Source organism: Entelurus aequoreus, linkage group LG01 (assembly GCF_033978785.1).
Source record: "Entelurus aequoreus isolate RoL-2023_Sb linkage group LG01, RoL_Eaeq_v1.1, whole genome shotgun sequence".
Classification (NCBI taxonomy): domain Eukaryota; kingdom Metazoa; phylum Chordata; class Actinopteri; order Syngnathiformes; family Syngnathidae; genus Entelurus; species Entelurus aequoreus.
This window is the reverse complement of record NC_084731.1, coordinates 40,657,701-40,685,168: the sequence shown is the minus strand read 5'-3', so window position 1 is coordinate 40,685,168 and position 27,468 is coordinate 40,657,701. Positions and strand designations below refer to the sequence as shown.

Genomic DNA, 27,468 nt, shown 5'->3' with positions numbered 1-27,468 from the left:
ACAGTAATATGTTTGCATAATGTATAAGTGAATGAACAAACAGATGTTTGCATTAAGTGTGCATGTGAAAGGACAGATCAATGTTTGGATGTAAATGGATATCCAGATATCGGTATTCAGTGTGTGTATGTGAATGGACATACATGTGCATTATTCTGATATTTGAATTACCTCGAGATGTTTGCATAAAGTGAGTATGTGATTGGTCAGACTGATGTTTGCATTAAGTGTGCATATAAACAGATATGTTTACATTATGGACATAAACCTAATAAGCGTTTGGTAGAGCGACCGTGCCAGCAAGCTGAGGGTTCCTGGTTCGATCCCCAGCTTCCGCCATCCTAGTCACGTCCATTGTGTCATTGAGCAAGACACTTCACCCTTGCTCCTGAAGGGTCGTAGTTAGGGCTTTGCATGGCAGCTCTATGTGTGTGTGTGTGAATGGGTGAATGTGGAAATAGTGACAAAGCCCTTTGAGTACCTTGAAAGTGGAAAAGCTATACATTTTTACATTATAAGAGCACATGAAAAGACAGACAGATTGCTTAAATGAACCAATTATATTTCATCCAAAAATATCCCATTCATAGAAGACATTTGGTGCTGTAAACTCGCACAGAAAGATTCAAAGTCATGATGTTGATGTTGGACATGATTGACAGAGATTGTTGGTTGACATTGCCCCCCTATTAATCCAGTCCTTGGTGCTGAGCCTCATCCCGCATCCTTGGCTGGGTTTGTGACGGCATTCGTCATGTGACCAGCACGTGTTACCAGTACAACAGTGTCTCATTCACAATGTCAATAGAAGGACACAAAACTAGGACTGCATCAAACGATTATTTCTTGAATTGATTAATCTATCGATTATTATTTTCAATTAATCGGTTAATCTGTAGATTTAATTTCTTTCTGTAACAAATTGTTTTCAGTGTATTGGTGCAACACATTTTTCGAATTAATTCCCCAAAAATACATCAACAATTTTCTTATGTCGAAACTTTAAATGCATTTTGTTTTGTCAGGGATACAAATGAAAATTACTTTAAGAGCGGTTTTATTTCCTCCACCATCCTGTTCAATATGTTTTTGTGCAAAATTACTAAATTACAGAATAAAATAATGTTTTTTGTCTTAAATAGAAATAGTTCCTGCTTAAAGGGGAACTAGACATTTTTGGGGAATTTTGCCTATTGTTTACAATCACTATGAAGACAAGAACAAGTATGTCTTTTTTTTGTTAGATTTTAAACATGAGAAAAAAAATGCTTGGAAGATCTGTTGTAGCCTTCAAAGCCCTCTAAAACGACTATAAAACCCTCCATCAACATTTTATATACATACTGCAAGTATATAATGCAGTAACAGACACGTTCATAACAATATTTACCGTATTTTAGTCATTTTAATCATTGGCGGAACTAATTTCCAGCGCATTTATTTCCGTTTCCATAGCAGCGCACATCTGACTTCAGGCAACAACCGGATGCAAACACGCGAGTGTGTACTAATCATGGCAGACTTGGTAACAAACAAAGATGACTATTTTTGGACAAATGAGGATTCACAACCTTATCACAAAACTTTTCCACAGAAATTGGCACGCAAGGTACATGACGTCGACGTATTTACGTCATCAATGACGTCGACTAAGTTGACGAATCGCCCCGACCAGACACAAAACACTCATTGGTTGTAGCTGAAAATATGACAAAGACATGCTAAAAACAGCCCTGTGGCCAGGGAGTTATTGGAAAAACAAAACAGATGGTGGATGGGAAGGAATATCAACATTGATTTAATCGAGTATTCCCCTTTGGAATCTTCATTTTAGATGTTGTCACTTACTTAGCACGTGCATTCATGTCATTGTCTCATATTGGACCGTGCGGTCTTCCTCCATGTCTTTCACATTGAAGGTTAACTGACCGTCATTTTCCTCAGCAGCTCCCCAAAGGAGATCACAAGGTTGTCGGAATTGTCGGGAGTGTTCCCACGACAACGGCTGCACGCGCTGCAGAGAGCACCTCTTCCTCTTTCTGCAGCGGGACGGCATGTCTCACCACGGAACATGTCTCCACGCCTGTCCTGTCGGATACTTTGGCCAGAGGGGGCGGGACATTAACCGCTGCTTAAGTAAGCTGATCATAAGCGCCGCAGTTCTAGCTAATCAGAACTTGTTCAAGGTAAAAGTGTCAACTACACTCTAGCACACTTTGTTGTGTTGATTGTTGTCAGAGTGCCGCTCAATGGACTGTGAGCAGTGCTTCAGCAGGGACTTTTGCATCAAGTGTAAGCCGGGCTTCCAGCTCTGCAAAGGCCGATGTTTGAACCGCTTCCCTGAGGTAACCTCTGCACAACACAATCAGTGTCTCGGAGAGGAACACCAAGCTCAGAGTGAACCATGGGCTACAATCGGTGAGTCAGTCCATTCAAAATACTGTTGTTGTTTTTTAATTTATATTATGCAAGGGCAAACTTCGGCTTATGGGTCATATGCGCCCCAATGTTTTCATATGATTTTTCTTTAAAACCCTTTAATATTGAGCTGATAAGTCTTAAACCATTTGCGCAAACAAAACTAAAAACGTTTCCGATACTAGAAGTTCTGTGTTTTACAATGATATACAGTTACCGGATTTTTCGGACCATAGAGCGCACCGGATTATAAGGCACACTGCAGTTGAATGGTCTATTTTTGATCGTTTTTCATATATTAGGCGCACCGGATTATAGGGCGCATTAAAGGAGTCATATTATTATTATTTTTTTCTAAACTGAAAACACTTCCTTGTGGTCTACATAACATGTAATGGTGGTTCTTTGGTCAAAATGTTGCATAGATTATGTTTTACAGATCATCTTCAAGCCGCTTTCTGACAGTCGCTTCCGGATGCGTCGTTTTGTGGGCGTTCTTATTTACGTGGCTCACCTTCGGCAGCGTCTTCTCCCCGTCATCTTTGTTGTAGCGGTGTAGCGTGCAAGGACGGGAGTGGAAGAAGTGTCAAAAGATGGAGCTAACTGTTTTAATGACATTCAGACTTTACTTACATCAATAACGGAGCAGCATCTCCTCATCCGGAAACAACAACACCGGAAATGTGTCCCGTGAAAAAACGTCCGACCAGAACTCTAATAACTAAAGTTCCTTGGGTGAATAACGTAAACTCACTACGCCGGTATGTTTTAGCGCTTTCATGGCGAGTTTACTGACAGATATAAGGAAGAACTTTACACTACATTATATTAGAAATGGCAACAGCGGAGGATGAATGTCTCATAACAAGAAAATAGAGAAAAGGAATAAGCTTATCGACTATGGCGTCGGCGCGGACGTGCGCAATTTTTCAGGACCCATACAGATCCCAAATACAGATCAGCAGGTACCAGAAGGTAAGAAAAGTTGCTTTTGCATAATATTGCAAAACAAAACGCCAGATAATATGTCTTACCTTACACACACCATAATAATACTCATATGTTTAATGCGCCGACAATCCTTCAAGCAGTGCGGCTTAATAGCTTACCAAAGTCGTACTAAAACATTTTGATGGATTTTTGAGCGCCGTGTGTGATGTTCTATATTTTCAATGGAGCATTTTTAATGTTGGTGTTGTTTACTTGGGACATATTGCCATCATAGTGCAGCCTACACTACACAAAGATTGATTTAAAACCATCAGAGACAGACGACAACCAGTCCCAGTTCAGGGTTGAAAGAGAAATACATATGTGTTCTTGTCTCATACAGGGACATCAGTGTGGTTATATTAACAAGTGAAACAAAGTTTCATCTACGGAGTTACATCGAGCCGGAAGAAGAGGCTAGTGCGTGTGCATACACACACTACACCACCATGACGACACACGTACACATGACCAGCACGGTGTGGATTGATATGGCCTTGTCAAATTTAAGGTCTATTTCATGGTTTTACATGACATTTGCAAGCGTTAGGTAAACTCTATCATTTTCACAGAGATAAATTTGCAAAGTCCGCCTCATCAGTAATGAACCTTCCTTCATTACAGACTTGAGCACTTCTCTCTTCTTTACGCAGTGTCGCTGTTTTCGGAAGCTGCATGGAAGAACACGAATAACAGAAACATTCCTAACTTCAAGAGCCTGGAAAAAACGCTTAAGCACAAACGGAATAATAGGGCTCGAAGTACATTTAAAATTAATTTAAGTGCCCATCCATCCATCCATTTTCTACCGCTTGTTCCTTTCGGGGTCGCGGGGGGTGATGGAGCCTATCTCAGCTGCATTCGGGCGTAGTAATTTAAGTGGGGGTGTCAATTTATATTTTATTTACTTATAGGGAATAAGCGGTAGAAAATGGATGGATGGATGGATGGTTATTTAGTTTGTTCTGCATCTGATAATGTGATATCAATATTGATCTCATAACTATCGACATTTGTGTTGATCTGCCCACCGCTATGAGCTCGTTTAGCTATTAGCGCCGGTTGGCATTGCTTATTGTATCCTCCTACGATGTGTAGTGTAGCATGTTTAGCATCCTCTCGTCCTTCATACTTGAAATACTTGAAATAAACGTAGTTAATTTGCTTTCATTGGGTCTAGGATTGTTGACTTAGAAGCAGCTTTGCACTGTAGAGGGACATTAGCCGCTAGCAAAGCGTCACTCCTGCTATCTACATCTTTTCGTATCTTCATAAATGTAAGCTAACAGAGCAGGCCCATCAATCATTTTGCGGACATTCCTGGCTCTTGGGCTGTTTTAAAGACAAACTGTCAACCAATTGCTAGCCTCAGGCGGTACCTAGTCCACGTTTCTACACTCGATTAACCGAAAAATACATAGCTGACTTTTATTTGATTGTTGTGGCTGCTACCAACGCAGCCGAATCACTCGCTTTTCAAAGTGGATATTTGGTCGCATCGAATTATCACTCACAACCCTAGTAACTATCAATCAATCAATCAATCAACTATCCACCTGTTTCTATAATACAACGATAATACAAATACAAAAAAATACAAAAAAAAACTATAACAAGCTCAATGGTGTGCATATTCATGTAAAATATGTGCCTTGGCTTAATAAATGTTGAGAAACGGTGATCTAGATCAGTCTTTTTCTCCCACTGTGCCGCGGCACACTAGTGTGCCATGAGATATAGTCTGGTGTGCCATGGGAGATTATCTAATTTCACCTATTTGGTTAAAAATATTTTTTGCAAACCAGTAACTATAGTCTGCAAATGATGTGTTGTTGTTGAGTGTCGGTGCTGTCTAGAGCTCGCCAGAGTAACCGTGTAATACTCTTCCATATCAGTAGGTGGCAGCCGGTGGCTAATTGCTTTGTAGATGTCGGAAACAGCAGTGTGCAGGTAAAAAGGTGTCTAATGCTTAAACCAAAAATTAACAAAAGTTGAGTGCCCCTAAGAAAAGGCATTGAAGCTTAGGGAGGGCTATGCAGAACGAAACTAAAACTGAACTGGCTACAACGTCAACAAAAACAGAATGCTGGACGACAGCAAAGACTTACTGTGAAGCAAAGACGGCGTCCACAATGTACATCCGAACATGACATGACAATCAACAATGTCCCCACAAAGAAGGATAAAAACAACTGAAATATTCTTGATTGCTAAAACAAAGTAGATGCGGGAAATATCGCTCAAAGGAAGACATGAAACTTCTACAGGAAAATACCAAAAAAAGAGAAAAAGCCACCAAAATAGGAGCGCAAGACAAGAACTAAAACACTACACACAGGAAAACACCAAAAAACTCAAAATAAGTCACGGCGTGATGTGACAGGTCGTGACAGTACACCTACTTTGAGACAAGAGCTATAGTGTTGCATGGTTTGTTATGGTTTGAATTCATATCCAACAATTGCGAGAACAACTTTTTACTGTCAATATCAATTGTTGAGTTTAATTTTTTTATGTTTTTTGCAAGTGGTGTGCCTCCGGATTTTTTCAATAAAAAAATTGTGCCTTGGCTCAAAAAAGGTTGAAAAACACTGATCGAGATGGTACAGGACATATTTTTATTTATATAATAATACAATATATCAGTATATATAATATGTAAATGTTACATATACCTTATATTTTATATTGCTACTATGGTACATTTTTAGTCTACTTTATACACTTTTTGTTTTCGCCCTCTTTTTGTGCCCTTGTGTGCATTATCCTTTCCACCTTTGTAACTGAGCTACTGTGTGGAACAATTTCCCTTGTGGATCATTAAAGTTTGTCTAAGTCTAAGTCTAAGTTATTTCCACGCAGAAGACTGCGCCCTGGATCCGCTGGCTGAGTGGAGCCGCTGGAGCATCTGCCTGCGAGACGGCGCCCCCTGTGGCTTCCGGTCGGGCCAACAAATGAGGATGTGGGGCAGTGCAAGACTTGGACCCTCACTCTGCCCGTCACAAAGCCAGACACGGAAGTGCCGGATGAAGAAGAGGTGTCCGACAGGTGAGGATTGACTAGTGGTCTTTGAGTTTTTGCTGTAACAGGAAGAACGGGCCAAAGGTGATGCCTGATACCATTTGTTTCCGTGACAAGAGTAGTCGCATGCTGAGGGCGAGTGTTTCACCTCAGCTGAGAGCTGCTAACATCTGGATCTAACTAAGAGGAACCTTCAGGATATAATGGGTGCGATCAAGAAACCTATTACTGGAACGTGGGAAGGACAGACAAATGTACTGTAAATCCCAGAATGTCTGTTAAGGATGTCTCGTCTTCTAATGACACACTTTGGCCGTTAGGGAATCGTTGCAATCCTAAATCGGAAAGCTTCAGAGCTTCCTTCTCATGGAATGGTTGTCCTAAGTCAGAGCAAGACTCCTAATGATTTTCACTAAGGTTGAATGTCGTTTTTTGGTTTAGGAACTGTTATGTAGTGAAATACTTATTTTGGGACAGTGGGACTTGACCTAGGGCTGAGATGTGTGTCTCAAGAACTTCCATTTCCTGCACAACAAAAATGAGCTGACAAAATATAAGATAAAAAGACTGGATTTTTGGAAAAACTTATTAAAAACTTACTAAAACTAACAGACTTATTTGTCCATGCAGCCAGCTATTTTGACTTGATAAGACATCCTAAATTTAAATTGGCATGTCTAGAAATTAGCACGACTTTTAAGATAGAAATAAGTATTTTTTTCTGAAATCAAGCAGTATTGAACTTGTAACTCTTGAATTAAGCATCCTCGGATCATTGCATAATCTTTAAACAATATTTTGTCTGTGGGGAATGATAACTCTATGACGACAACCTTCTTCTTTTTATACGTATACTTTACTGAGGGAACACAATAACAAACCGGCCACTGCCGTTCACATAACCGACAAAACACCGGAGCCCGCTCATAGAGCAATGCATGCTGGGAATTACCGTAAATACACTAAAAGAGTGTACCATAATAATGCGCAATGCAAAAACAGAACATTTACAATCTCCCACTTTTTCTTTTTAGTTTTTTTTAACACAAAAAATCACAGTCTATTATTAATGTCCATAAGTATGAAAATGCAAGAACAACAAAAAAAACATATACAAAAAAAACTGTCCACAAAAGAATAGTCTCTATTCCAGTTTCCACTCTCCAGCACTGAGTGCCTTTAGGAGCTGAAGTGCGGATGCACCTCGTTTTGTCAAACAGTCAGCTAGCTGCTCTCCTGTAGGTGCCCAGAGAATCTGTTGAATTCTTTTACTCTGAAGAAGTTCTTTGATGCCACTTATTTCAAGGCGGAGCCTTTTCTCTGTCACTGACTTAGTAGACTTGATGGCGTCTGCAAGGGAGTGGTTATCAGTGACACACACTATTGGTAAGACATGTTGTGATACATTCCCTGTGGTAAGTTCTGCATGAAGGTCAGATAAAGAAATGGCACTGTCAACAGCATCTGCAAGGGCAAGAGTTTCTCCAGCAAGAGTGCCCCGTACGACTCTTCTGATCTTTTTTGATTGCCAATACACAGGTGAGAATCTTCCTTCCTCACCCATCAGCAGAATGAGATGTCCCCCTTGAGTGCCTCCATCTGTAAGGTTTCCCAGCGAGGTGTCGCAGAACACTACTAGCTTTAGAGAACTGTCCTTTCCCAGGTTCTGAAACTTCAGTGTCACATGTTCTGATTTCAATTTTTTCACCACCTTGTTTGTGTCATGTAAAGTCTGCACAGTAGCATGTTTTATGTTAGCTGCAAGGACACATGTATCAAACATAATATTCGGTCTACTTTGTCTGGCAACCCACAGGAGTTGACCTATTTTTGATCTCAGGTCATCAATTTCACTTTCAGTCAAAAGAGCATCCCGTCTCATGGCTCATGTCTATGCGAATTGGCTGGAGATTCTGTATGTAATTGTGTTGATGCATACATGTTACTCCATTTGCAGTGACATACTCCATGCCTACATAGCGAAAGCTGTCATGTTCTTCTCTGCCCACTTGAAAGGCAGATTGCAGGTGAGGGATTACAGTTGTTGTGAAAATCTGTGAACCACCCCAGATGAAATCATCAACATGACAAGCAAGCACCCCAGACACATTACAATCTTTATCCAACCAATAAAATATAGCAGGGTCAATTTGTGACATCTTTCCTCCAGTTTGCAACATTGTTTCTTTAACCCTATTGTACCAGTACAGTGATGCATCATTTAGTCCATAAACACATTTGTTTAGCTTCTATAGAGTTCCCTCACTCTTAGCTTCAGGTGGTGGAAGAACATAGATGTCTCGGGATAACTAATTTCCTTGAAGGAATGCTGACTTAATGTCCATAGAGTGGGGTGTCCATCGGTTTTGACATATCACAGACATGAGTAGTCTAAGAGACTCTGAGGCACATGTTGGCGAGTCTTTTGGGAGATCTTTTGTGTTTAGCTCTTCAAATCCTCTCGCCACTAGCCTTGCTTTTGGAACTATGCCGTTTGGTGTGTCTTTGATTGTACACACCCATCTTGTGGAAATGCATTTTTGTCCCATGTTTTTTACTTCATCAAACACACCGTGTTTCTCCCAGTTACTGATTTCAGTAAGTTTCGCTGATTCAAATGACACATCCTTTGTAACAAGTACATCCTCGTGATCAGATGGCTGTTCCACCCTGTCCAATGACTGAATCTGCAGTGTGTCAACCTGTGAAAGGTCAGCTGACCTTGTTGTGTCAGTGAGGTTAACTGGCTCAGTGTACTCCAGATTGTACCAGTTCTTGTGTTTTCCAGTTGCCTTTCCCACTCGACCTAGCACTTTTGCTATGTGTGAAATTCCAGTGTCTCTTTCCACATACTTAATGAATTGTCCTGCCTTTAGATTCATACTACGGTCTGTTCTTATGATAGAAGGTTGTCTGTCGGATGGATCATTATCATGCTCATTGCTGTCTCTGTCATTATTAGAGCTCTCTGCCGCATTCTCTGTGTCAGGCACACTGTCTCCATCACTAGATACAGTATCGGGTAGATCGGGTAGTGCCCTCCAGGGCAGGCGGTTTATCAACCGGCACAGAAGGTAGGTTCGGGTTTTGTCCAAACACCAGCTGGTATGGACTAAATCCATGCACATTGTGCATTGTATTCTTTGCCATCAAGGCCCAATCTAGGGCTGTTTTCCAGTCACAAACACTGCTTTTCTTCACTTTTAACAGGATCTCTGTAAGGGTCTGGTTATGTCTTTCCATCAATCCATTACTCCATGGACTGTAGGCAGCAGTGGTTTTCACTTCAAAATTAAAGTTCTCAGCCATGTCTCTCATTTCCTCATTATTGAATTCACCTCCATTGTCACAAAACATCTTAGATGGTGCTCCATGAACACTCACCCAGGAATGAATAAAGTGCCTCACAATTTCACTGGATTTTTTTGTGGTAACAATGCTACCAGCACTGAACCTGGTGAAGCGATCAATCATGTTAAGGTACCACACATTTGGTTCTAGCTCGTGTAGATCCAATGCCACAGTTTCATTGTATGTTGAAGCCATTGGTAGACCAACTGATGGCTTTGGTTTTGGCTTGTTGTACTTGAGACATGTTTCACAGCTGCTTACGATGTCCTTCAGAATAGAAACACTCTCATCATCATTACTTCCAGCACTAATTAGTAATTTTTTTTAGTTTATCAACTGAGGCATGTCCAAACTGCTTGTGAAGTTTCACCAATACTTTGTGTTTTTCATCTTTACTCATGCCATCTCTTATGGCCAGAACTTCATCAGTTTGGGGTTCATTCTCACGAGTGGCTGTGCAATCTCTGTCCACTATGTTTACACAGTAGTGTCCTGAGGATGTAATCTCAAGAGGCACTGGTTTCTGAAACATTGTGGCTTTTTCATTCTCAATGTCAAGCACTGCTTTTGCCCTCTTAAGTGATGTTTTACTTAGTAGTAAAGGAATGTTTACTGAGACCACCTCAGTCTCTATGTGGCACCTGGTTTGTCCTATTTTTGCTGGGACTTTTACTTTTTTTATGGAATGAACAACTTGTCCATCACCAAACTTAAAAGCTCTTCTACTCTGTGTATGTTCCATTTTTTTCTTGTCACTCTCCTTCAGTGTATGAATGTAATTCTCCAGCCATTTTTCACCACAGACTGTTCTGGTGCATGCAGTGTCAATTACAGCAGAACCTAAGGCTTCTACCATGAATATTTCAGCATCAGAAACTGACTCTTTAGAAAACAATGTAACATTGCACTCTTCAATTGCTTCTGTCTCTGCATTTTCCTCTGTCATTTTTACATGTTCAGCCTTATTTGGGCAGTCCTTAGCCCAGTGAAATGTACTCTGGCAAATAGCGCACTTAGATCTTCTGCCGAACCTATCCAGTGGGTTTGAGCCAGTCAACGGCGCCCTCTTTTGGTCGGGTTGGAAACGAAATTTCCTTCCGTCTCTTTTCCTTTGATCCACATAAAAAGCAACATCTTCCCCGCATGTGAATTCCCCCGCTGCATGTGGGCGGCTGCACATTGTCTCCAAAAATCATTTTTAAAGCTGACTTCATGCTTGCAAATGTAAGTGTTGAACAAGCTGTAAGCGCAAGCTGTTTATCTTTAACATCGAGACTGGCTGTATCCAACAACTTGAATGCCAAAACAGCGTCGGGAAGAACCATGTCAAATTTGCGCATTTTGTTGTACCTCTGCTCGAACTGAACGATGTAATCCACCATGGAAACTTCGTTTTCTCTCCGGATCTAGTCAAAGTCCGTGTATGCATCATAAGCTCTGTCCTTTTCTTCTTTTAAGAATACATTATCCAATGCCTTTACAAGGGTCTTCATCCCATCATCTTTGTTCAAATCATCCGCAGGTATTTCCAAAGCTGTATCTCTAGCTCTCCCCCTCAGTGAGAGAGCAACAGCTAATGCTTGTTTCTCCTTATCCAGATCGGTAACACGTATCCACATTTCAACCTCATTTTTCCAGCTCTCATATGACTTATTTTCTTCAAACGCAGGAGGGACTCTGTAGTTAGCGTTGTTAGACATCCTCTGCTACCATTGATAACTCAATGACGACAACCTTCTTCTTTTTATACGTATACTTTACTGAGGGAACACAATAACAAACCGGCCACTGCCGTTCACATAACCGACAAAACACAGGAGCCCGCGCATAGAGCAATGCATGCTGGGAATTACCGTAAATACACTAAAAGAGTGTACCATAATAATGTGCATTGCAAAAACAGAACATTTACAGGGAAAACCAAAATATCTGATTTGAATAGTTTTTTTCTCAAATGGAGGAAAATTCAGGGAACTTGGAGCGCCAACTGCAAAATCTACATCAAAACTGAATGGGGTCCAGAAGAAAGAGTACTAGTTGTCAAAGACATCAAGTATCTGGACGAATATTGAAACTCCCAGAGTAACCACAACAACAATAATGGAGTCTGACGGAACACAGACTCCTTCATTCAACTACAAAATTCCAACACTCCAAGAGATTACCGAACAAGAAGATCTTTACTCAGGTGAACATTTATCTACACTTATAGACATTCATAGGGCAACACAAAAGATTACTGAGCAGGAATGTATGTTAATAAAAACTTTCAGCAGCAGAGATCACAATGGTCCGAAATTAGAATTAAATAAGGATATAGATCCAGATTTTGTTTTTTCTTTCATACCAGAAACAATTGGCTTTTTTATACAGACGAACAATATAACTGAAACATTAAAATAGACAACAAACTGTTGATTATTCATTTAAACAGCAGAAGTTTGTATGCAAACTACAGCAACGTGAAGCATTTTTTTGGAACAATTCAACAAACCCTTCAGTTATTGCTAGCTCAGAAACGTGGATTGATGATAAAAAAGGAATGGATTGTTACCTGGAAGGATATGAACTAAGGCCCCTTCTACACTAAGGTTATCCAGGGTAAATCCCACCTAACCTTATCCTTGTCCACACACACACACAATGGCCATTTAAGACCCCCTCCGCCAGCCGGCGCAACGCGACCTAATACGAATGTGCAGAAAATGCGCACGTCATAGTCACCTCCAGTGTTGCTGTGTGTGCAAGTCTTAAATGTTACTTATCTGAACAATATCCAGTGTTGTGGTATTTCAATTAACTGGAATCCAGTGTGCTGTGGGGCCCTATTGTAGTGAATCACACCTGAGCCATCATAAATTAATCAAATCTTTATTGGACACGTGAAAGTACACAATGTGACAAAGAAAATTTTACAACAATCAATCTTGGGATCTAGATATCTGGTCAGGACACTCCTCACTCTTTTGCCTTCACCTTCATTGGCCATTCATTTTTGGTGACTTTATGTACTTTGGACCTAGACGTTGTGTCCACGACATACATGGCGGACAATAACTGATACAGTCTGCTTTGCCAGTCCAAAAGCATTCGCTGTTTTCCGTAGTCTTCCCTTGACGGCCAGGTAATACAAAGCACACGCTACCTTTTTTATCTCATCCACGGGAGCCCGCTATCTCGTTGACCCTCCTTCGACAAATGGACAAAGTTTTTCGGTAAGTAGAATCACAGCTGACCTGGACATTCGAAAGTTCTCTTGCCGTCTGAGAAGTATCCAAAATAGCTGCACTCGCTTTCTCTAAAAGGTATACATGTGTGATTTCCACAAGCGTCTGTACAGACGAAAGGAGAAACACGGGCCTGTCTGGATGACTTGCCTTCATATTTCCAGTATTTACAAAACCACTTTATTATGAAGCTGGCTGTGGCACGTTCTTTCTGACGTCACTTCCTGTGTGGGGTGCGGTCTTTCTGGCGTCACTTCCTCTCCGAACTCAGTTTGTAAACGATCATTGAGTCCATACATAGCTAAGAGCCGGAGACTCAAGAAATACACGGCACACATACCCGTGTAAAAAATTGTCCGATGAGAGGGACCTTAAAGGCCTACTGAATACCCACTACTACCGACCACGCAGTCTGATAGTTTATATATCAATGATGAAATCTTAACATTGCAACACATGCCAATACAGCCGGGTTAACTTATAAAGTGCAATTTTAAATTTCCCGCTAAACTTCCGGTTGAAAAATTCCTTTGGATATGACGTATGCGACGACGGCAACAGAAGTATTCGTACCCAATGTGTCACCATACAAAAAGCTCTGTTTTCATCGAACAATTCCACAGTATTCTGGACATCTGTGTTGGGGAATCTTTTGCAATTTGTTTAATGAACAATGGAGATTGCAAAGAAGAAAGTTGTCGGTGGGATCGGTGTATTAGCGGCTGGCTGTAGCAACACATCAAGTGATCTGTGATCGGGTGAAGTCCTTCGTCGCACCGTCGATCGCTGGAACGCAGGTGAGCACGGGTGTTGATGAGCAAATGAGGGCTGGCTGGCGTAGGTGGAGCGCTAATGTTTTTATCATAGCTCTGTGAGGTCCGGTTGCTGAAGTTGCTAAGTTAGCTTCAGCGTCGTTAGCAACAGCATTGTTAAGCTTTGCCAGGCTGAGAATTATTAACCGTGTAGTTACATGTCCATGGTTTAATAGTATTGTTGATCTTCTGTCTATCCTTCCAGTCAGGGATTTATTTATTTAGTTTCTATCTACATTGGAGCCAGATGCTATCATGTTAGCTCAGTAGCTAAAGAGCTTCGCCGATGTATTGTCGTGGAGATAAAAGTCACTGTAAATGTCCATTTCGCGTTCTCGACTCTCATTTTCAAGAGGATATAGTATCCGAGGTGGTTTAAAATACAAATCCGTGATCCACAATAGAAAAAGGAGAGTGTGTGGAATCCAATGAGACTTTTTACCTAAGTTACGGTCAGAGCGAAAAAAGATACACCCTGCACTGCCTCTCTAGTTCTTCACTCCAACGTTCCTCATCCACAAATATTTCATCCTCGCTCAAATTAATGGGGTAATCGTCGCTTTCTCGGTCCGAATCTCTCTCGCTCCATTGTAAACAACGGGGAATTGTGAGGAATCCTACCTCCTGTGACGTCACGCTACGTCCGGTATAGACAAGGCTTTTTTTTATCAGCGACCAAAAGTTGCGAACTTTATCGTCGTTGTTCTATACTAAATCCTTTCAGCAAAAATATGGCAATATCGCGAAATGATCAAGTATGACACATAGAATGGATCTGCTATCCCCGTTTAAATTAAAAAAATTCATTTCAGTAGGCCTTTAAAAGATTAGGCTAAATATTATTTGTTTAAGGGGTTATCCCCTAGATAGACATAGCCTAAATTATATTAACAGAACCAACAGTAACAGAGGGGAGTAGCTGTGTACGTGATGTAGAACTCAAACTACAAAATGGTAAAAAAAATATCTAAGAACGCCTAACCGTTGAAATCCATCCATCCATTTCCTACCGCTTGCCCCTGCCGGGGTCGCGGGAGCCTACCCAGCTGCACTCGGGCGGAAGGCGGAGTACACCCCGGACAAGTCGCAACCTCATCGCAGGGCCAACACACTAGGGCCAATTTAGTGTTGCCAATCAACCTAGTGCATGTCTTTGGAAGTGGGAGGAAGCCGGAGTACCCGGAGGAAACCCACACAGTCGTGGGGACAACATGCAAACTCCACACAGAAAAACGCAGAGCCCGGGGATCAAACCCAGGACTTACGTATTGTGAGGCACGCGCACTAATCCCTGTATCACCGTACTGCCCACCATTGAAATAGGTCATTTAAAAAACCAACAACATATTAATCACCTGCTTATACAGATCATCGAAGTCAAACATTGATACGTTTGACAACTGGATTAAGGCAACTTTTACTGAAACCAGTCAAAAAATAACTTTCTTATGTGGAGACTTCAACACTGACCTCTTGAACCCTAACAAATAAAAGCCAAAAGATTACTTCAAAGACACAATGTATAGCCTGAGTTTATATCCTAAAATCACAAGGCCAAGCAGAATCTCAGGACACAGCGCAACACTTATTGATAATATTTTACCAAAGATTTTGATAATAATACCACAAGTGGCCTGCTAATATCCAACATCAGTGATCATCTGCCAGTTTTCAAAATCTATGACATAAACTACAAAAAGAGGAACATTGATGACAAAATTACATTTTGAAGAATATGTACAGAACAAAGTATGACAGCTTTCAAGAATGATCTGAGAGATCAAAGTTGGGACAATGTCTACAGTGAAAATGATGTAGATGATGCATATGGTAATTGTTTTAATACTTTCACGATTCTTTAAGACAAACACTGTCTATTGAAACAACTTAGTAAGAAGCAAAAGGAAAAAAATCAACGATGGATGAAAAAAGGACTGAAAAATGCTTGCAACAACAAAAATACACTATATAGAACATTTATAACAAAAAGATGTGGCAGTAGCTCCAGGAAGAGGGCGGTACGTAACTGGCAACCTGGATGTGACACACTCACAGACTTTCTAATTGGTCAAACGGTGGAGGGCGGGGCATCGAAATGAAAACAATATTTTGGGGCTGTAAATCTAATTTTGAAATGAGCATATTCCGGCTGAACTACCGTTATCAGTTATAAAGGTATTTGAAAAAAACATGATTTATTAATGCATTTTGACATATCAGGGCCATTTAATGATGACTTAACATGAAATGATTACATATGGCACCTTTAAAGTAAAATCATGATAATAATTTAGGAAATTATTACGTTGTTCTTTTTTCAATAAATTTAGACTTTAGGAGTTGGTGGGAGTGCAAATGTTAAGATTTCACACAGCCACACTGCATATACACGACCTAATCTCATTTCAGTATTATCATTATTACCACTCATTTATTTTATAAGATAAACGATTGAACAAAAACATGTCTATCATGCAAATAATATATTTAAATCCTTTTGTATGTGTGCCTATTGCCCACAAGAGTTTTGAAAATTGCTTAAGTTGACTGCTTGTGTCATTCAACAACAGAATGTCTCGTTTGCATTATTTGACGAAATAAAGACATATAAATAATAAACACATGATTTGGACAAACACTTGGTGAACAAAAGGATAAAAAGTGTACATATTTTGTTCATCTCAGCAACACTTCACAGTCCTGGTAGAGCTGACTATGATTTGTTAAGTATTGACAGTCCAATTGGTATTTTTACCAGATTTGATGTTACCTGGCTCTTCAAAAATAATCTTGTTACTCTGCAACGCAATAAGTACCAAACTGAAAATATCGCCTTCTTCTCTGAAATCGCCATGTCTATCTTCTTTCATATATAGTCCAATACGTCAACCTTTACTAATCACCAAATTATGCTCTATTTTGCATGACCATTTATGGATTATTGCATGGGGACAAAGAGGAGGAACTCTTCTCCGTACAATTCACTGCAGGTGTGATTTATAGTGAGAAGAGGGCGTATAAGTGTGCGTACAAGATTCTGAGGTTTTTACATACACAATGTTTTACCTTGAAATCCACGCACAGTTTTATAAATGAGGCCTCTGGTCAGTTTTAAATCTGTTAAATCTCGATCCGTTTCAAGTCACACAGAATCATACTTACACTTTTCTTTTGAGTACATAAGTTGGTTCACACAAGTATGGCAAAATGCAGTGTGCTGTCAATACCTGGATGTTTCATTCAAAGCGGACAAACGGACCCTTAATAGTTGCCGTTTTGGCTACGTGGTGGAATGCGAGGAACTACCAAACCAAAACAACGGCCTAATCGCCGCTTTAGTTGACAAAATAGGAAAAGACAAACTAGGAAAAGTAATAACACATAATTTCTTATTGATTATACAATCAAAAAGTGCAAAAAGCTGGTAGATATTTTATCAAACTATATGACAAATGTTGGCGATTCTGCATCGAGGAGTGGTTGCAATTCACCATTCAAAAGTAGAAAAGAAGAAGCAGGTAAATACTGTGATCGTCATTTCTGGGGAGTGCAGAACAACTATAGATTTATGACAGCATATACTGTCAAAAGTGGTCAACTCAGAAACTATGTACAGTGTAAACTGGACACTTTCAGAAGTGTACTGATGGAAGTGTTCCATTTGAGATTAAGCATAGTGTGTGTGGTTGTGTGCATGCGTGCGAGTGAGCCGCAGTTTGTTACTGACTGTCAGATGCTCAGACATGCAGCCTAGACTGATAAAAGTTTACAATGCGATGAACCACAAGCAGATTGAAGTGAGTTTGTATGCGTATGTGTGTGTGTGTGTGCGTGTGTGTGTGTGTGTGCGTGCCTGAGCTTTCTAAAGTGCTTACTAAAGAGCTTAGGCAGATAACATCTTCAAATATCACACATCCCCAGGGTTGGTGTGCTGTTTTCATTGAATAACTTCCTCGTTTTTATTAGACTCTCTTGATAGTCAGATAGATAAAAGCAACATAAAACTCATGTGTTCTGAATTTCTGAGGCTTACACTAAATTCCAAAACCAAAACAGGAGAAACTGTTGTTTGGCATAGTTTCAGAGAAAATGAAGTGCGTGTACAACCATTGACCTCTGTTGCCTCAAGTACCGTGTCTCAGACAGCCATCAAAATCAATAGGATTCATGTAATGAAATGGCTGATAGAAGAACATTAGTAATTGGCTATTTAAGCATAAAGATTTTTTAATCATTTTTTACCGGTGAGCCCACACAACACAATAAAAAAGTGTGTGTTCTTCTAAAGTGAAATGATCAACAATGGAGCTGCACATGTTTTGGGATGGGTGTCACGAGTTAACAAGCTGGCGGACCCAAAAGCAGACAAGAGAGGCAGATTCAAAGTCCAAAGGGTTTAATTCAGGCAGACGAGGGATGAGGGAAAGGTGTCGTCGGCTGGAGTAGAGGTGTCTGGCAGGCAGGCAGGCTGAGAGGAGTTCGGCACTGGAGGCAGAGGAAAACAATGGTGAGTCGAGGAACAAGCTACCAGGAGCAAAGGCACAAACAAAAGATCAACAAGATCATCAAATGCTGCGAGAACTGGCGAGAAGCGTTACCACTTGGAGAGCTGTGAAACGATCTGGCAGCGTTGTGTGAGGAGACCAGGGCTTTTGTGGAGTGGAGGTGATTAGCTGATGGCAGGCAGGTGAGTGGGCTGATCAGCGCCAGGTGTTCCAGACTGGGACGCCACACTCAGACAGACGACACAGACACACAAGGCATTGCAGGGACTGTGACAATGGGTGCCAGATGCAGTATTTCTATGCAGTACCACCCGAATTCTGTCAGAACTACCAAGTGCCGATTCACGTGGAATCAAACTGTACCAATTTTCTATATTTGGGTTACACGTGACGTTGGGCAAACAAGCGTATTTGTAGCAGGCTGCCTCTAGTTAATGTTGCAATCTTCTATGCCAACAAAACAAGCAAGCCTGATAGAAAGCACTCGAAAGTAAGACTCCACTTTTGAAGCAAGCTCGATGCTAATATGCACCTTGCACCAGGACACCCTGGGCTGCAGTTTATTGATTGACTTTCTGTTTGTGTCGTCGGACTTGCGGTTCCATGTCTTGGACACTCGGGTGAAGAGAGGGGCGAAACTTTCAACTGATCACCACCTGATGGTGATTTGGCTCCAATGGTAGAGGAGGATGCCGGTCAGACATGGCAGTTCCAAACCCAAGTGATGGTCTGCTGGGAATGTCTGACACTGCTTCCCCTTCCTGAGACGGCAAATGGTGATCCAGAATCTCTTCTAAGTTGTCTGAAAGTTGTTCTACATGGATTCCCCAAACCCCCATGTCAGAGTTTTGGCTTCGGCGACCGTCGAAGTCACACACCGTTTGGCCTGTAAGTACCTGTCAGCTACCTCCGTAGTCCCATTAGCCAAAAAGACCTGACAGGGCTCCTTCTTCAGCTTGTCGGATGAACCAAAAAGTTCTGGGATTACTGCCATGACAGGCACCAACCACCTTTCTGCCACAGCTCGGATCGGCCACCTCAATAGTAGAAGTACGGAACATGGCCCAAGAAAACTCAATGTCCCGACCCTCTCTCAGAACATTTTCGAAGCTCTTTCGGAGATGGAAATTGAAAGTCTTTTTGATGTGAGACTTTAACTTTCAACACCTTGTATGGTGGGGATGGTGTGCTGCTGACCTCCACTTGGGATGTTGTGAATGGGTAGAAAGAATACTTCGAAGACCACCTCAATCCCACCTACACGTTTTCCTTTGAGGAAGAAGTGCCTGCGGACTTTGTGGTGGGCTCTCCTATATCTGGGGCTGGGGTTGCCAAAGCAGTTAAGAAGCTCCTCTGTGGCAAGACCCTGGGGCTGGATGAGTTATTCCCAGATTTCCTTAAAGCTCTAGATCAGTGATCCCCAACCTTTTTGTAGCTGCGGACCGGTCAACGCTTGAAAATTTGTCCCACGGACCGGTGGGGGGAGAGGGGGGGTGTATTTAAAAAAAAAAAATAAAAAAATTTTTTTTGTTTTTTTTTGTTTACATAAATAAATACAATCATGTGTGCTTACGGACTGTATCCCTGCAGACTGTATTGATCTATATTGATATATAATGTATATATTGTGTTTTTTATGTTGATTTCATTAAAAAAATTAAATAAAATAAAATGTTTTTTTTATTTTTTTTATTTTTTTATTTCTTGTGCTGCCCGGTACCAATCGGCCCGGTGGTTGGGGACCACTGCTCTAGATGATGTGGGGCTGTGTTGGTTGACAAGACATCAGTGGTGGTACCTGTGGATTGGCAGACCGGAGGGTGGTCCCTCTCTTTAAAAAAGGGGGACCGGAGGGTGTGTTCCAACTATCATGGATCACACTTCTTAACCTTCCTGGTAGGGTCTATTCAGGTGTAATGGGAAGGAGGCTATGCCGGATAGTCCAACCTCAGGTTCAAAAGGAGCAGTGTGGTTTTCGTCCTGGCCGTGGAACTGTGGACCAGTTTTATACTCTCGGCAGGGCCCTTGGAGATGCATGGGAGTTTACCCAACCAATCTAAATGTGTTTTGTGTATTTGGAGAAGGCATTCGACCATGTCTCTCGGGAATTTCTGTGGAGAGTGCGCAGGAATATGGGGTATCGGGCCGTCTGATTGTTGTACACTGCTAACTGTATGATCGATGTCAGAGATTGCCGGCAGTAAGTCGTACTCGTTTCCAGTGAGAGTTGGACTTAGTCAGGGCTGCCGCTTGTCACCAATTCTGTTGAGAACTTTTATAGACAGAATTTCTAGGCACACACAGGGCGTTGAGGGAATCCGCGCTGGTGGAGGCAGAATGTGGGCGCTGTTTTTTGCAGATGATGTTCTCCTGCTGGTTTCATCTGGCCGTGTTTTTCAGCTTTCACTCGATCGGTTTACAGCAGAGTGTGAAGTGATTGGGATGAAAATCACCACCTCCAAGACCGAGTCCATGGTTCTTGGCCTGAAAAGGGTGGAGTGTCATCTTCTGGTTGAGGAGGAGATCCTGCCCCAAGTTGAGGAATTCAAATATCTTGGGGTCTTGTGCACGAGTGAGGGAAGAGTGGATAGTGAGCTCGACAGGCTGATCAGTTCGGCGTCAGCAGTGATTGTTTGATTGATTGATTGATTGAAACTTTTATTAGTAGATTGCACAGTTCAGTATGTATTCCGTACAATTGACCACTAAATGGTAACACCCGAATACGTTTTTCAACTTGTTTAAGTCGGGGTCCACGTAAATCAATTCATGGGGTCCACCGTGCTGAAGAGAGAAGTGACAGAAAAGACAAGATCGCCGGTACGGTAAGTGGCTAAAATGAGTTTTCTCCATAGTGTGGTGGGGCTCTCCCTTAGAAATAGGGTGAGAAGCTCTGTCACTCAGGAGGAGTTTGTAGAAAGTCGCTGCACCTCCACATCAAAAGCAGCCAGATGAAGTGTCTAGGGCATCTGGTTAGGATGCCTCCGGACACCTCCCTGGAGAGGTTTTCAGGGAAAGTCCAACGGGTAGGAGGCCACAGGGCTGACTTGGGAAACGTTGGGGAGACCCCGGCTGGCCTCATAACGCCTTAGTATGCCCCAGGAGGACATGTTGTCTAAAGGGCATGGTCATAAACTTGTAATTTCTGGCGAGGAGTGGTGGGGGATGTTGCTATGTAGGATACATTCCTTCAATGCACTGATTGGCCAAAATTAAACAGAATTTCTGATTAGTGTTTTTTTTTTTTCATACTTACATATTGTAAGTGTGAATGGTAAGTTGGTCCACCTCTGGACAATTTCAAGTCTCCAAATAACCTAAGATGCATGCTTTTGGTATGTAGAAGTAGCTTGAGTAAACCCACAAAAGCACGGTTCCAATGGAGAGTCCAACTCTCAATCCCTTGACTGTGAGGCCGATATGCTTACCACAAGGCTATCAGGCCTAGCTTATGACCAATCATTATAACATTTCACTATTGTCTTACATTTACAGATCTCAACATCTTGTTGTGTTTTTTTTATCAAATAACTTGCTTGAAAGGTTATGTTAATTCACAGGTGACACATTAAGACTATCACCTGGCTCATATTGTGTCAACTGAGAATGTTCGTAGAATGATGTAGCCAAGAGCAAGTCTTTGCATTACAAATTAGGTAGTTGTACCATCTGGGTGGGTCAAATGCTAAAATTGTTGCTTGTGCCAACAAGTCAAAATATGTGAAACATAACATAGGTTAAAACCCTGCCATGGCCATGAGTACATTTCTAAATCAGTGTTAAATTCAAACAAATATGATTAATAGTTTTCAAATGCTGGGCAAAATAGCAGGGGAATAGAAAGTATGTGCTTCTCTGCTCACGCTACTGATTAGTAGAGGTGTGGAATAAAAAATCGATTCACATTCGATTTGTAATTCTTATTTATTACATTTCTGAATCAACTCAGTGTATTTAATAATCACATTTTTTTTTCAAACATATTTTTAGGCCCTCTTAGCATTTACTTGCTGCGCTTATATGTCATAGGTCAACAGCGTAGAGCAGACCTGGGCAAATTAAGGCCCGGGGGCCACATACGACCCGTTGAGCTTTTCAATCTGGCCCGCCGGACATTCCCAAATAATTGTTTTAGATCTTTAAGATGGAAAGTGTAGCTGCCATTACAATGTGCAGTGATGTTTTCTAATGACCGTAAGTCTCCAACTATACTAAGTCTTTTAATGCTTGGAATCTATACATCCCTCCACACATTAAGCCTAAAGAGCATTTATGCAGTTTAAGGTCATTGTCATTATGGTTGTCAGATCGTATGACTGTTGGCATTCTGAGAAGAAGACATGATTGGGCCAAATCTGGCACAGCTACTACTTCTGTGAACATAATGGCACACATGTGGGATCAAAGTTATTTCCGACATTCCTTCTAAGCCTCCGTTCTTCTTGATTTCACATAAGGAAGAACACCGGCGGCGCCCTAAGCGCTTGTTAGCTTTGGTTGCATTTTCCCAGTTTGTCAAAGATGGCCCCGTCAACATGTTGTCTAAAGGGCATAGTCATAAACTTGTAATTTCTGGCGAGGAGTGGCTGGGGATGTTGCTATGTAGGATACATTCCTTCAATGCACTGATTGGCCACAATTAAACTGAATTTCTGATTAGTGGTTATTTTTTCACACTTACATATTGTAAGTGTGAATGGTACATTGGTCCACATCTGGATAATTTCAAGTCTCCAAATAACCTAAGATGCATGCTTTTGGTATGTAGAAGTAGCTTGAGTAAATCCACAAAAGCACGGTTCCAATGGAGAGTCCAACTCTCAATCCCTTGACTGTGAGGCTGATATGCTTACCACAAGGCTATCAGGCCTAGCTTGTGACCAATCATAATAACATTTCACTATTGTATTACATTTACAGATCTCAAAATCTTGTTGTCTTTTTTTTATCAAATAACTTGCTTGAAAGGTGACGTTAATTCACAAGTTTCTTCTTTATGACTATCAACTGGCTCATACTGTGTCGACTGAGAATGTTCGTAGAATGCTGTAACTGAGAGCAAGTCTTTGCACTACAAATTAGGTAGTAATACCACCCGGGTGGGTCACATGTTGCCTGTGCCAAGACGTCAAAATATGTGAAACATAACATAGGTTAGCTCTGCGATGAGGTGGCGATTTGTCCAGGGTGTACACCGCCTGCCGCCCGAATGCAGCTGAGATAGGCTCCAGCACCCCCCGCGACCCCGAAAGGGACAAGCGGTAGAAAATGGATGGGATCCATTCCATCATAGGTTTAAACATGTCATAGGTTAAAATCCTGCCATGGCCATGAGTACATTTCTAAATCAGTGTTAAATTCAAACAAAGATGATTAATAGTTTTCAAATGCTACTGACTGCGACCGTCTACAATTGCGGGCGGGTTGGTGTTCAAGGTTTCTCCCACTGTGGTTGACTGAAGGAGAATTGATTTAAACAAACCATTTTTCATCCTGCTGAGACATTTATAAAATACGTACTTCATAGTTCTTGTTTGCTCTCGTCAACGTTTGTCTTCTATCGAATCATAAAAAATATGTATGACCCTTCCAGAAAAACACCAAAATGGCTTTACAATGCTAATGCTAACACTCACACACAATAACTAAACCATTTTAAAAAATCAGGAATTGCAAGGGAAGTAACTTCAAACCAGGAATATTGGTGTGTCCACTTGCACAGCGCAAAGAACCAGCATTTTGGAAAAGTACCCTAATCTTTTCTTTGAAAAGAGTGGACTATGTTGTTCTTTCAAAGCTGCTGTTACTAGAAAACACATTTGATATATCACACAATAAAGCACTTGGCAACAAGTTCTGTCTGTTCTAATGGAGCATACTGCGTACATATGCAATTGATACCAGCTATTGTTGCTGCGGGATAGTACTGGGGAACATCTCAAAGCACTTCATTTTCGAGATTTTCACATAAAACCATAACCTAATAAATCGTACATTAGATCACTTAATAGTTTGTAGTGTGAAACATGTATATTAAAGGCCTACTGAAACCCACTACTACCGACCACGCAGTCTGATAGTTTATATATCAACGATGAAATCTTAACATTGCAACACATGCCAATGCGGCCGGGTTAACTTATAAAGTGCAATTTTAAATTTCCCGCCACACTTCCGGTTGAAAACGCCTATGTATGATCACGTATGCGCGTGACGTCAATGGTTGAAACGGAAGTATTCGGACACCATTGTATCCAATACAAAAAGCTCTGTTTTCATCGCAAAATTCCACAGTATTCTGGACATCTGTGTTGGTGAATCTTTTGCAATTTGTTTAATGAACAATGAAGACTGCAAAGAAGAAAGCTGTAGGTGGGATCGGTGTATTAGCGGCTGGCTGCAGCAACACAACCAGGAGGACTTTGACTTGGATAGCAGACGCGCTATCTGACGCTAGTCGCCGACCGCATCGATGATCGGGTGAAGTCCTTCGTCGCGCCGTCGATCGCTGGAACGCAGGTGAGCACGGGTGTTGATGAGCAGATGAGGGCTGGCTGGCGTAGGTGGATAGATAATGTTTTTAGCATAGCTCTGTGAGGTCCTGTAGCTAAGTTAGCTTCCCTGGCGTCATTAGCAACAGCATTGTTAAGCTTCGCCAGGCTGGAAAGCATTAACCGTGTAGTTACAGGTCCATGGTTTAATAGTATTGTTGATTTTCTGTCTATCCTTCCAGTCAGGGGTTTATTTCTTTTGTTTCTATCTGCAGTTAAGCCCGATGCTATCACGTTAGCTCTGTAGCTAAAGTGCTTCGCCGATGTATTGTCGTGGAGATAAAAGTCACTGTGAATGTCCATTTCGCGTTCTCGACTCTCATTTTCAAGAGGATATTTAAAATACAAATCTGTGATCCACAATAGAAAAAGGAGAAAGTGTGGAATCCAATGAGCCCTTGTACCTAAGTTACGGTCAGAGCGAAAAAAGATACGTCCTGCACTGCACTCTAGTCCTTCACTCTCACGTTCCTCATCCACAAATCTTTCATCCCCGCCCAAATTAATCGTCGCTTTCTCGGTCCGAATCGCTCTCGCTGCTGGTGTAAACAATGGGGAAATGTGAGGAGCCTTTCAACCTGCAACGTCACGCTACTTCCGGTACAGGCAAGGCTTTTTTTTATCAGCGACCAAAAGTTGCAAACTTTATCGTCGATGTTCTCTACTAGATCCTTTCAGCAAAAATATGATCAAGGATGACACATAGAATGGATCTGCTATCACCGTTTAAATAAAAAAAATTCATTTCAGTAGGCCTTTAAGTAACAAATGACAAAAAAGCATTTAGTGTAACATTTCTTCAATGCGCTATTCCATTTCCGCATTCCTTGGGTTCATACACATGCACAGATGCAAGTAGCGCAATATTCTCAATGGGGAGCACTTAAGGGCTGGTCATAAAAATAAAAAATTAGGGGGATAATAATAAATGTAAATAAACCAGTAGTGTACAAAGTGCGCCCTGTGTTACATCTGAGTAATAAAATAAGCAGCAAAAATACAACAAAACTATATAATGTTGCAAGAGAAAGATATGTTTATACTAATAACACAGGTTTGTTGATAGATATGTGTATACCATTTTTTAAAGCCTTTTAAAAAAAATACATGCACCATAGCTATATAAAATAGCTCAATTTACCGGTCGATCTACGTTCCCATCCTCACCTACGGTCATGAGCTTTGGGTTATAACCGAAAGGACAAAATTACAGGTACAAGCGGCCAAAATTAGTTTTCTCCGTCAGGTGGCGGGGCTCTCCCTTAGAGATAGGGTGAGAAGCTCTGTCAATCGGGAGGAGCTCAAAGTAAAGCCGCTGCTCCTCCACATCGAGAGGAGCCAGATGAGGTGCATCAGGCATTTGGTCAGGGTACCCCCCGTACGCCTCACTGGGGAGGTGTTCAGGGGTTGTACCACCGGTAGGAGGCCACGGGAAAGACCCAGGACACGGTGTGGAGACTATGTCTCCTGGCTGGCCTGGAAGGCCTCATGATCCCCCGGGAGAAGCTGGATGAAGTGGCTGGGGAGAGGGAAGTATGGGCTTCTCTGCTTAGGCTGCTGCCTCCGCGATTCGACTTTGGATAAGCGGAAGAAGATGGATGGATGGATGAATGGATCATAGCCAATCATGCAAATTATACAATGATGTCACATCCCCGATTTGTGGAAAACACTGGTACCTTGTTTTAGTAGGTTGTAAAATACCAAAGACTATAAAAATGGGACCCATTACCTCCTTGCTTGGCACTCAGCATCAAGGGTTGGAATTGGGGGTTAAATCACCAAAATGATTCCCGGGCGTGGCCCCCGCTGCTGCTCACTGCTTCTCTCACCTCCCAGGGGGTGAACAGGGGAATGGGTTCAATGCAGAGGTTAATTTCACCACACCTAGTGTGTGTGTGACAATCATTGGTACTTTAAATTTTTTAACTTTAAAATGGATTGACAGCCCATGACTATTAGCTCATAGGCTAGCGGTGCTCAACTTAACTTAAGTGGGGTGAAGGGATGTCTCAGCCAACATTTTTGGCCTCTGAACGCAATCTTACTCTTTGGCCTCAGATCCGGTCCAATTACGAGTCTCGGTCCGATACTTTGAAACTAGATTATAGACATGAACATGTTTCATAGTAAATCATTACAGTAAACACAGTAACACATTTTTATAAAGGTTATCTTTGTTAAGATTGTATATATCTGCGCTCTTACTCTGTGTGTTTATTGTAGAGGTTGGATGTTGTAGCGCATGTTCTCCACTTGGGGCGCTCTGGTGCTGTGTAGTGTTTAACACCGCAGCAGTTGTGTGTTCAACAGAAGAAGAAGAAAATAAAGTATCCTCGGAGAGAGGACGTTGATGATCGAACTCGAAGAAAGTGTCGTTCATGTGCACGCATAAATGAACTCCAATAAGCTCAAACACCTTAACAGGCTATGGGCCCAGGAACCCCAGCGATTCCAGTCACCTCAAGCAAACAAGGCAAGATACCGTTGAGTCGACGCACGGACAGAGAAGCCAAGAAAGTTTGCAGGTGTGGACTTGAGCTAACAGAGGAGAACTGCTTGACCAAGGATAAAGGTAATGCAAACGTGAAGT

General features: G+C 41.6%; 1 protein-coding gene across 1 annotated transcript in view; it reads left to right on the top strand.

The window, feature by feature from the left end:
• Positions 1-11,342, top strand: part of rspo4 (R-spondin 4) — a 33,256-nt gene extending 21,914 nt beyond the window's left edge. The window contains exons 2-6 of the mRNA XM_062062708.1: positions 1,948-2,136; positions 2,239-2,370; positions 5,792-5,800; positions 6,274-6,456; positions 11,239-11,342. Coding sequence (XP_061918692.1) covers positions 1,948-2,136; positions 2,239-2,370; positions 5,792-5,800; positions 6,274-6,456; positions 11,239-11,342 — 617 coding nt within the window. The remainder of the gene's footprint in view (positions 1-1,947; positions 2,137-2,238; positions 2,371-5,791; positions 5,801-6,273; positions 6,457-11,238) is intronic.
• The last annotated feature ends 16,126 nt before the right edge of the window (positions 11,343-27,468 follow it).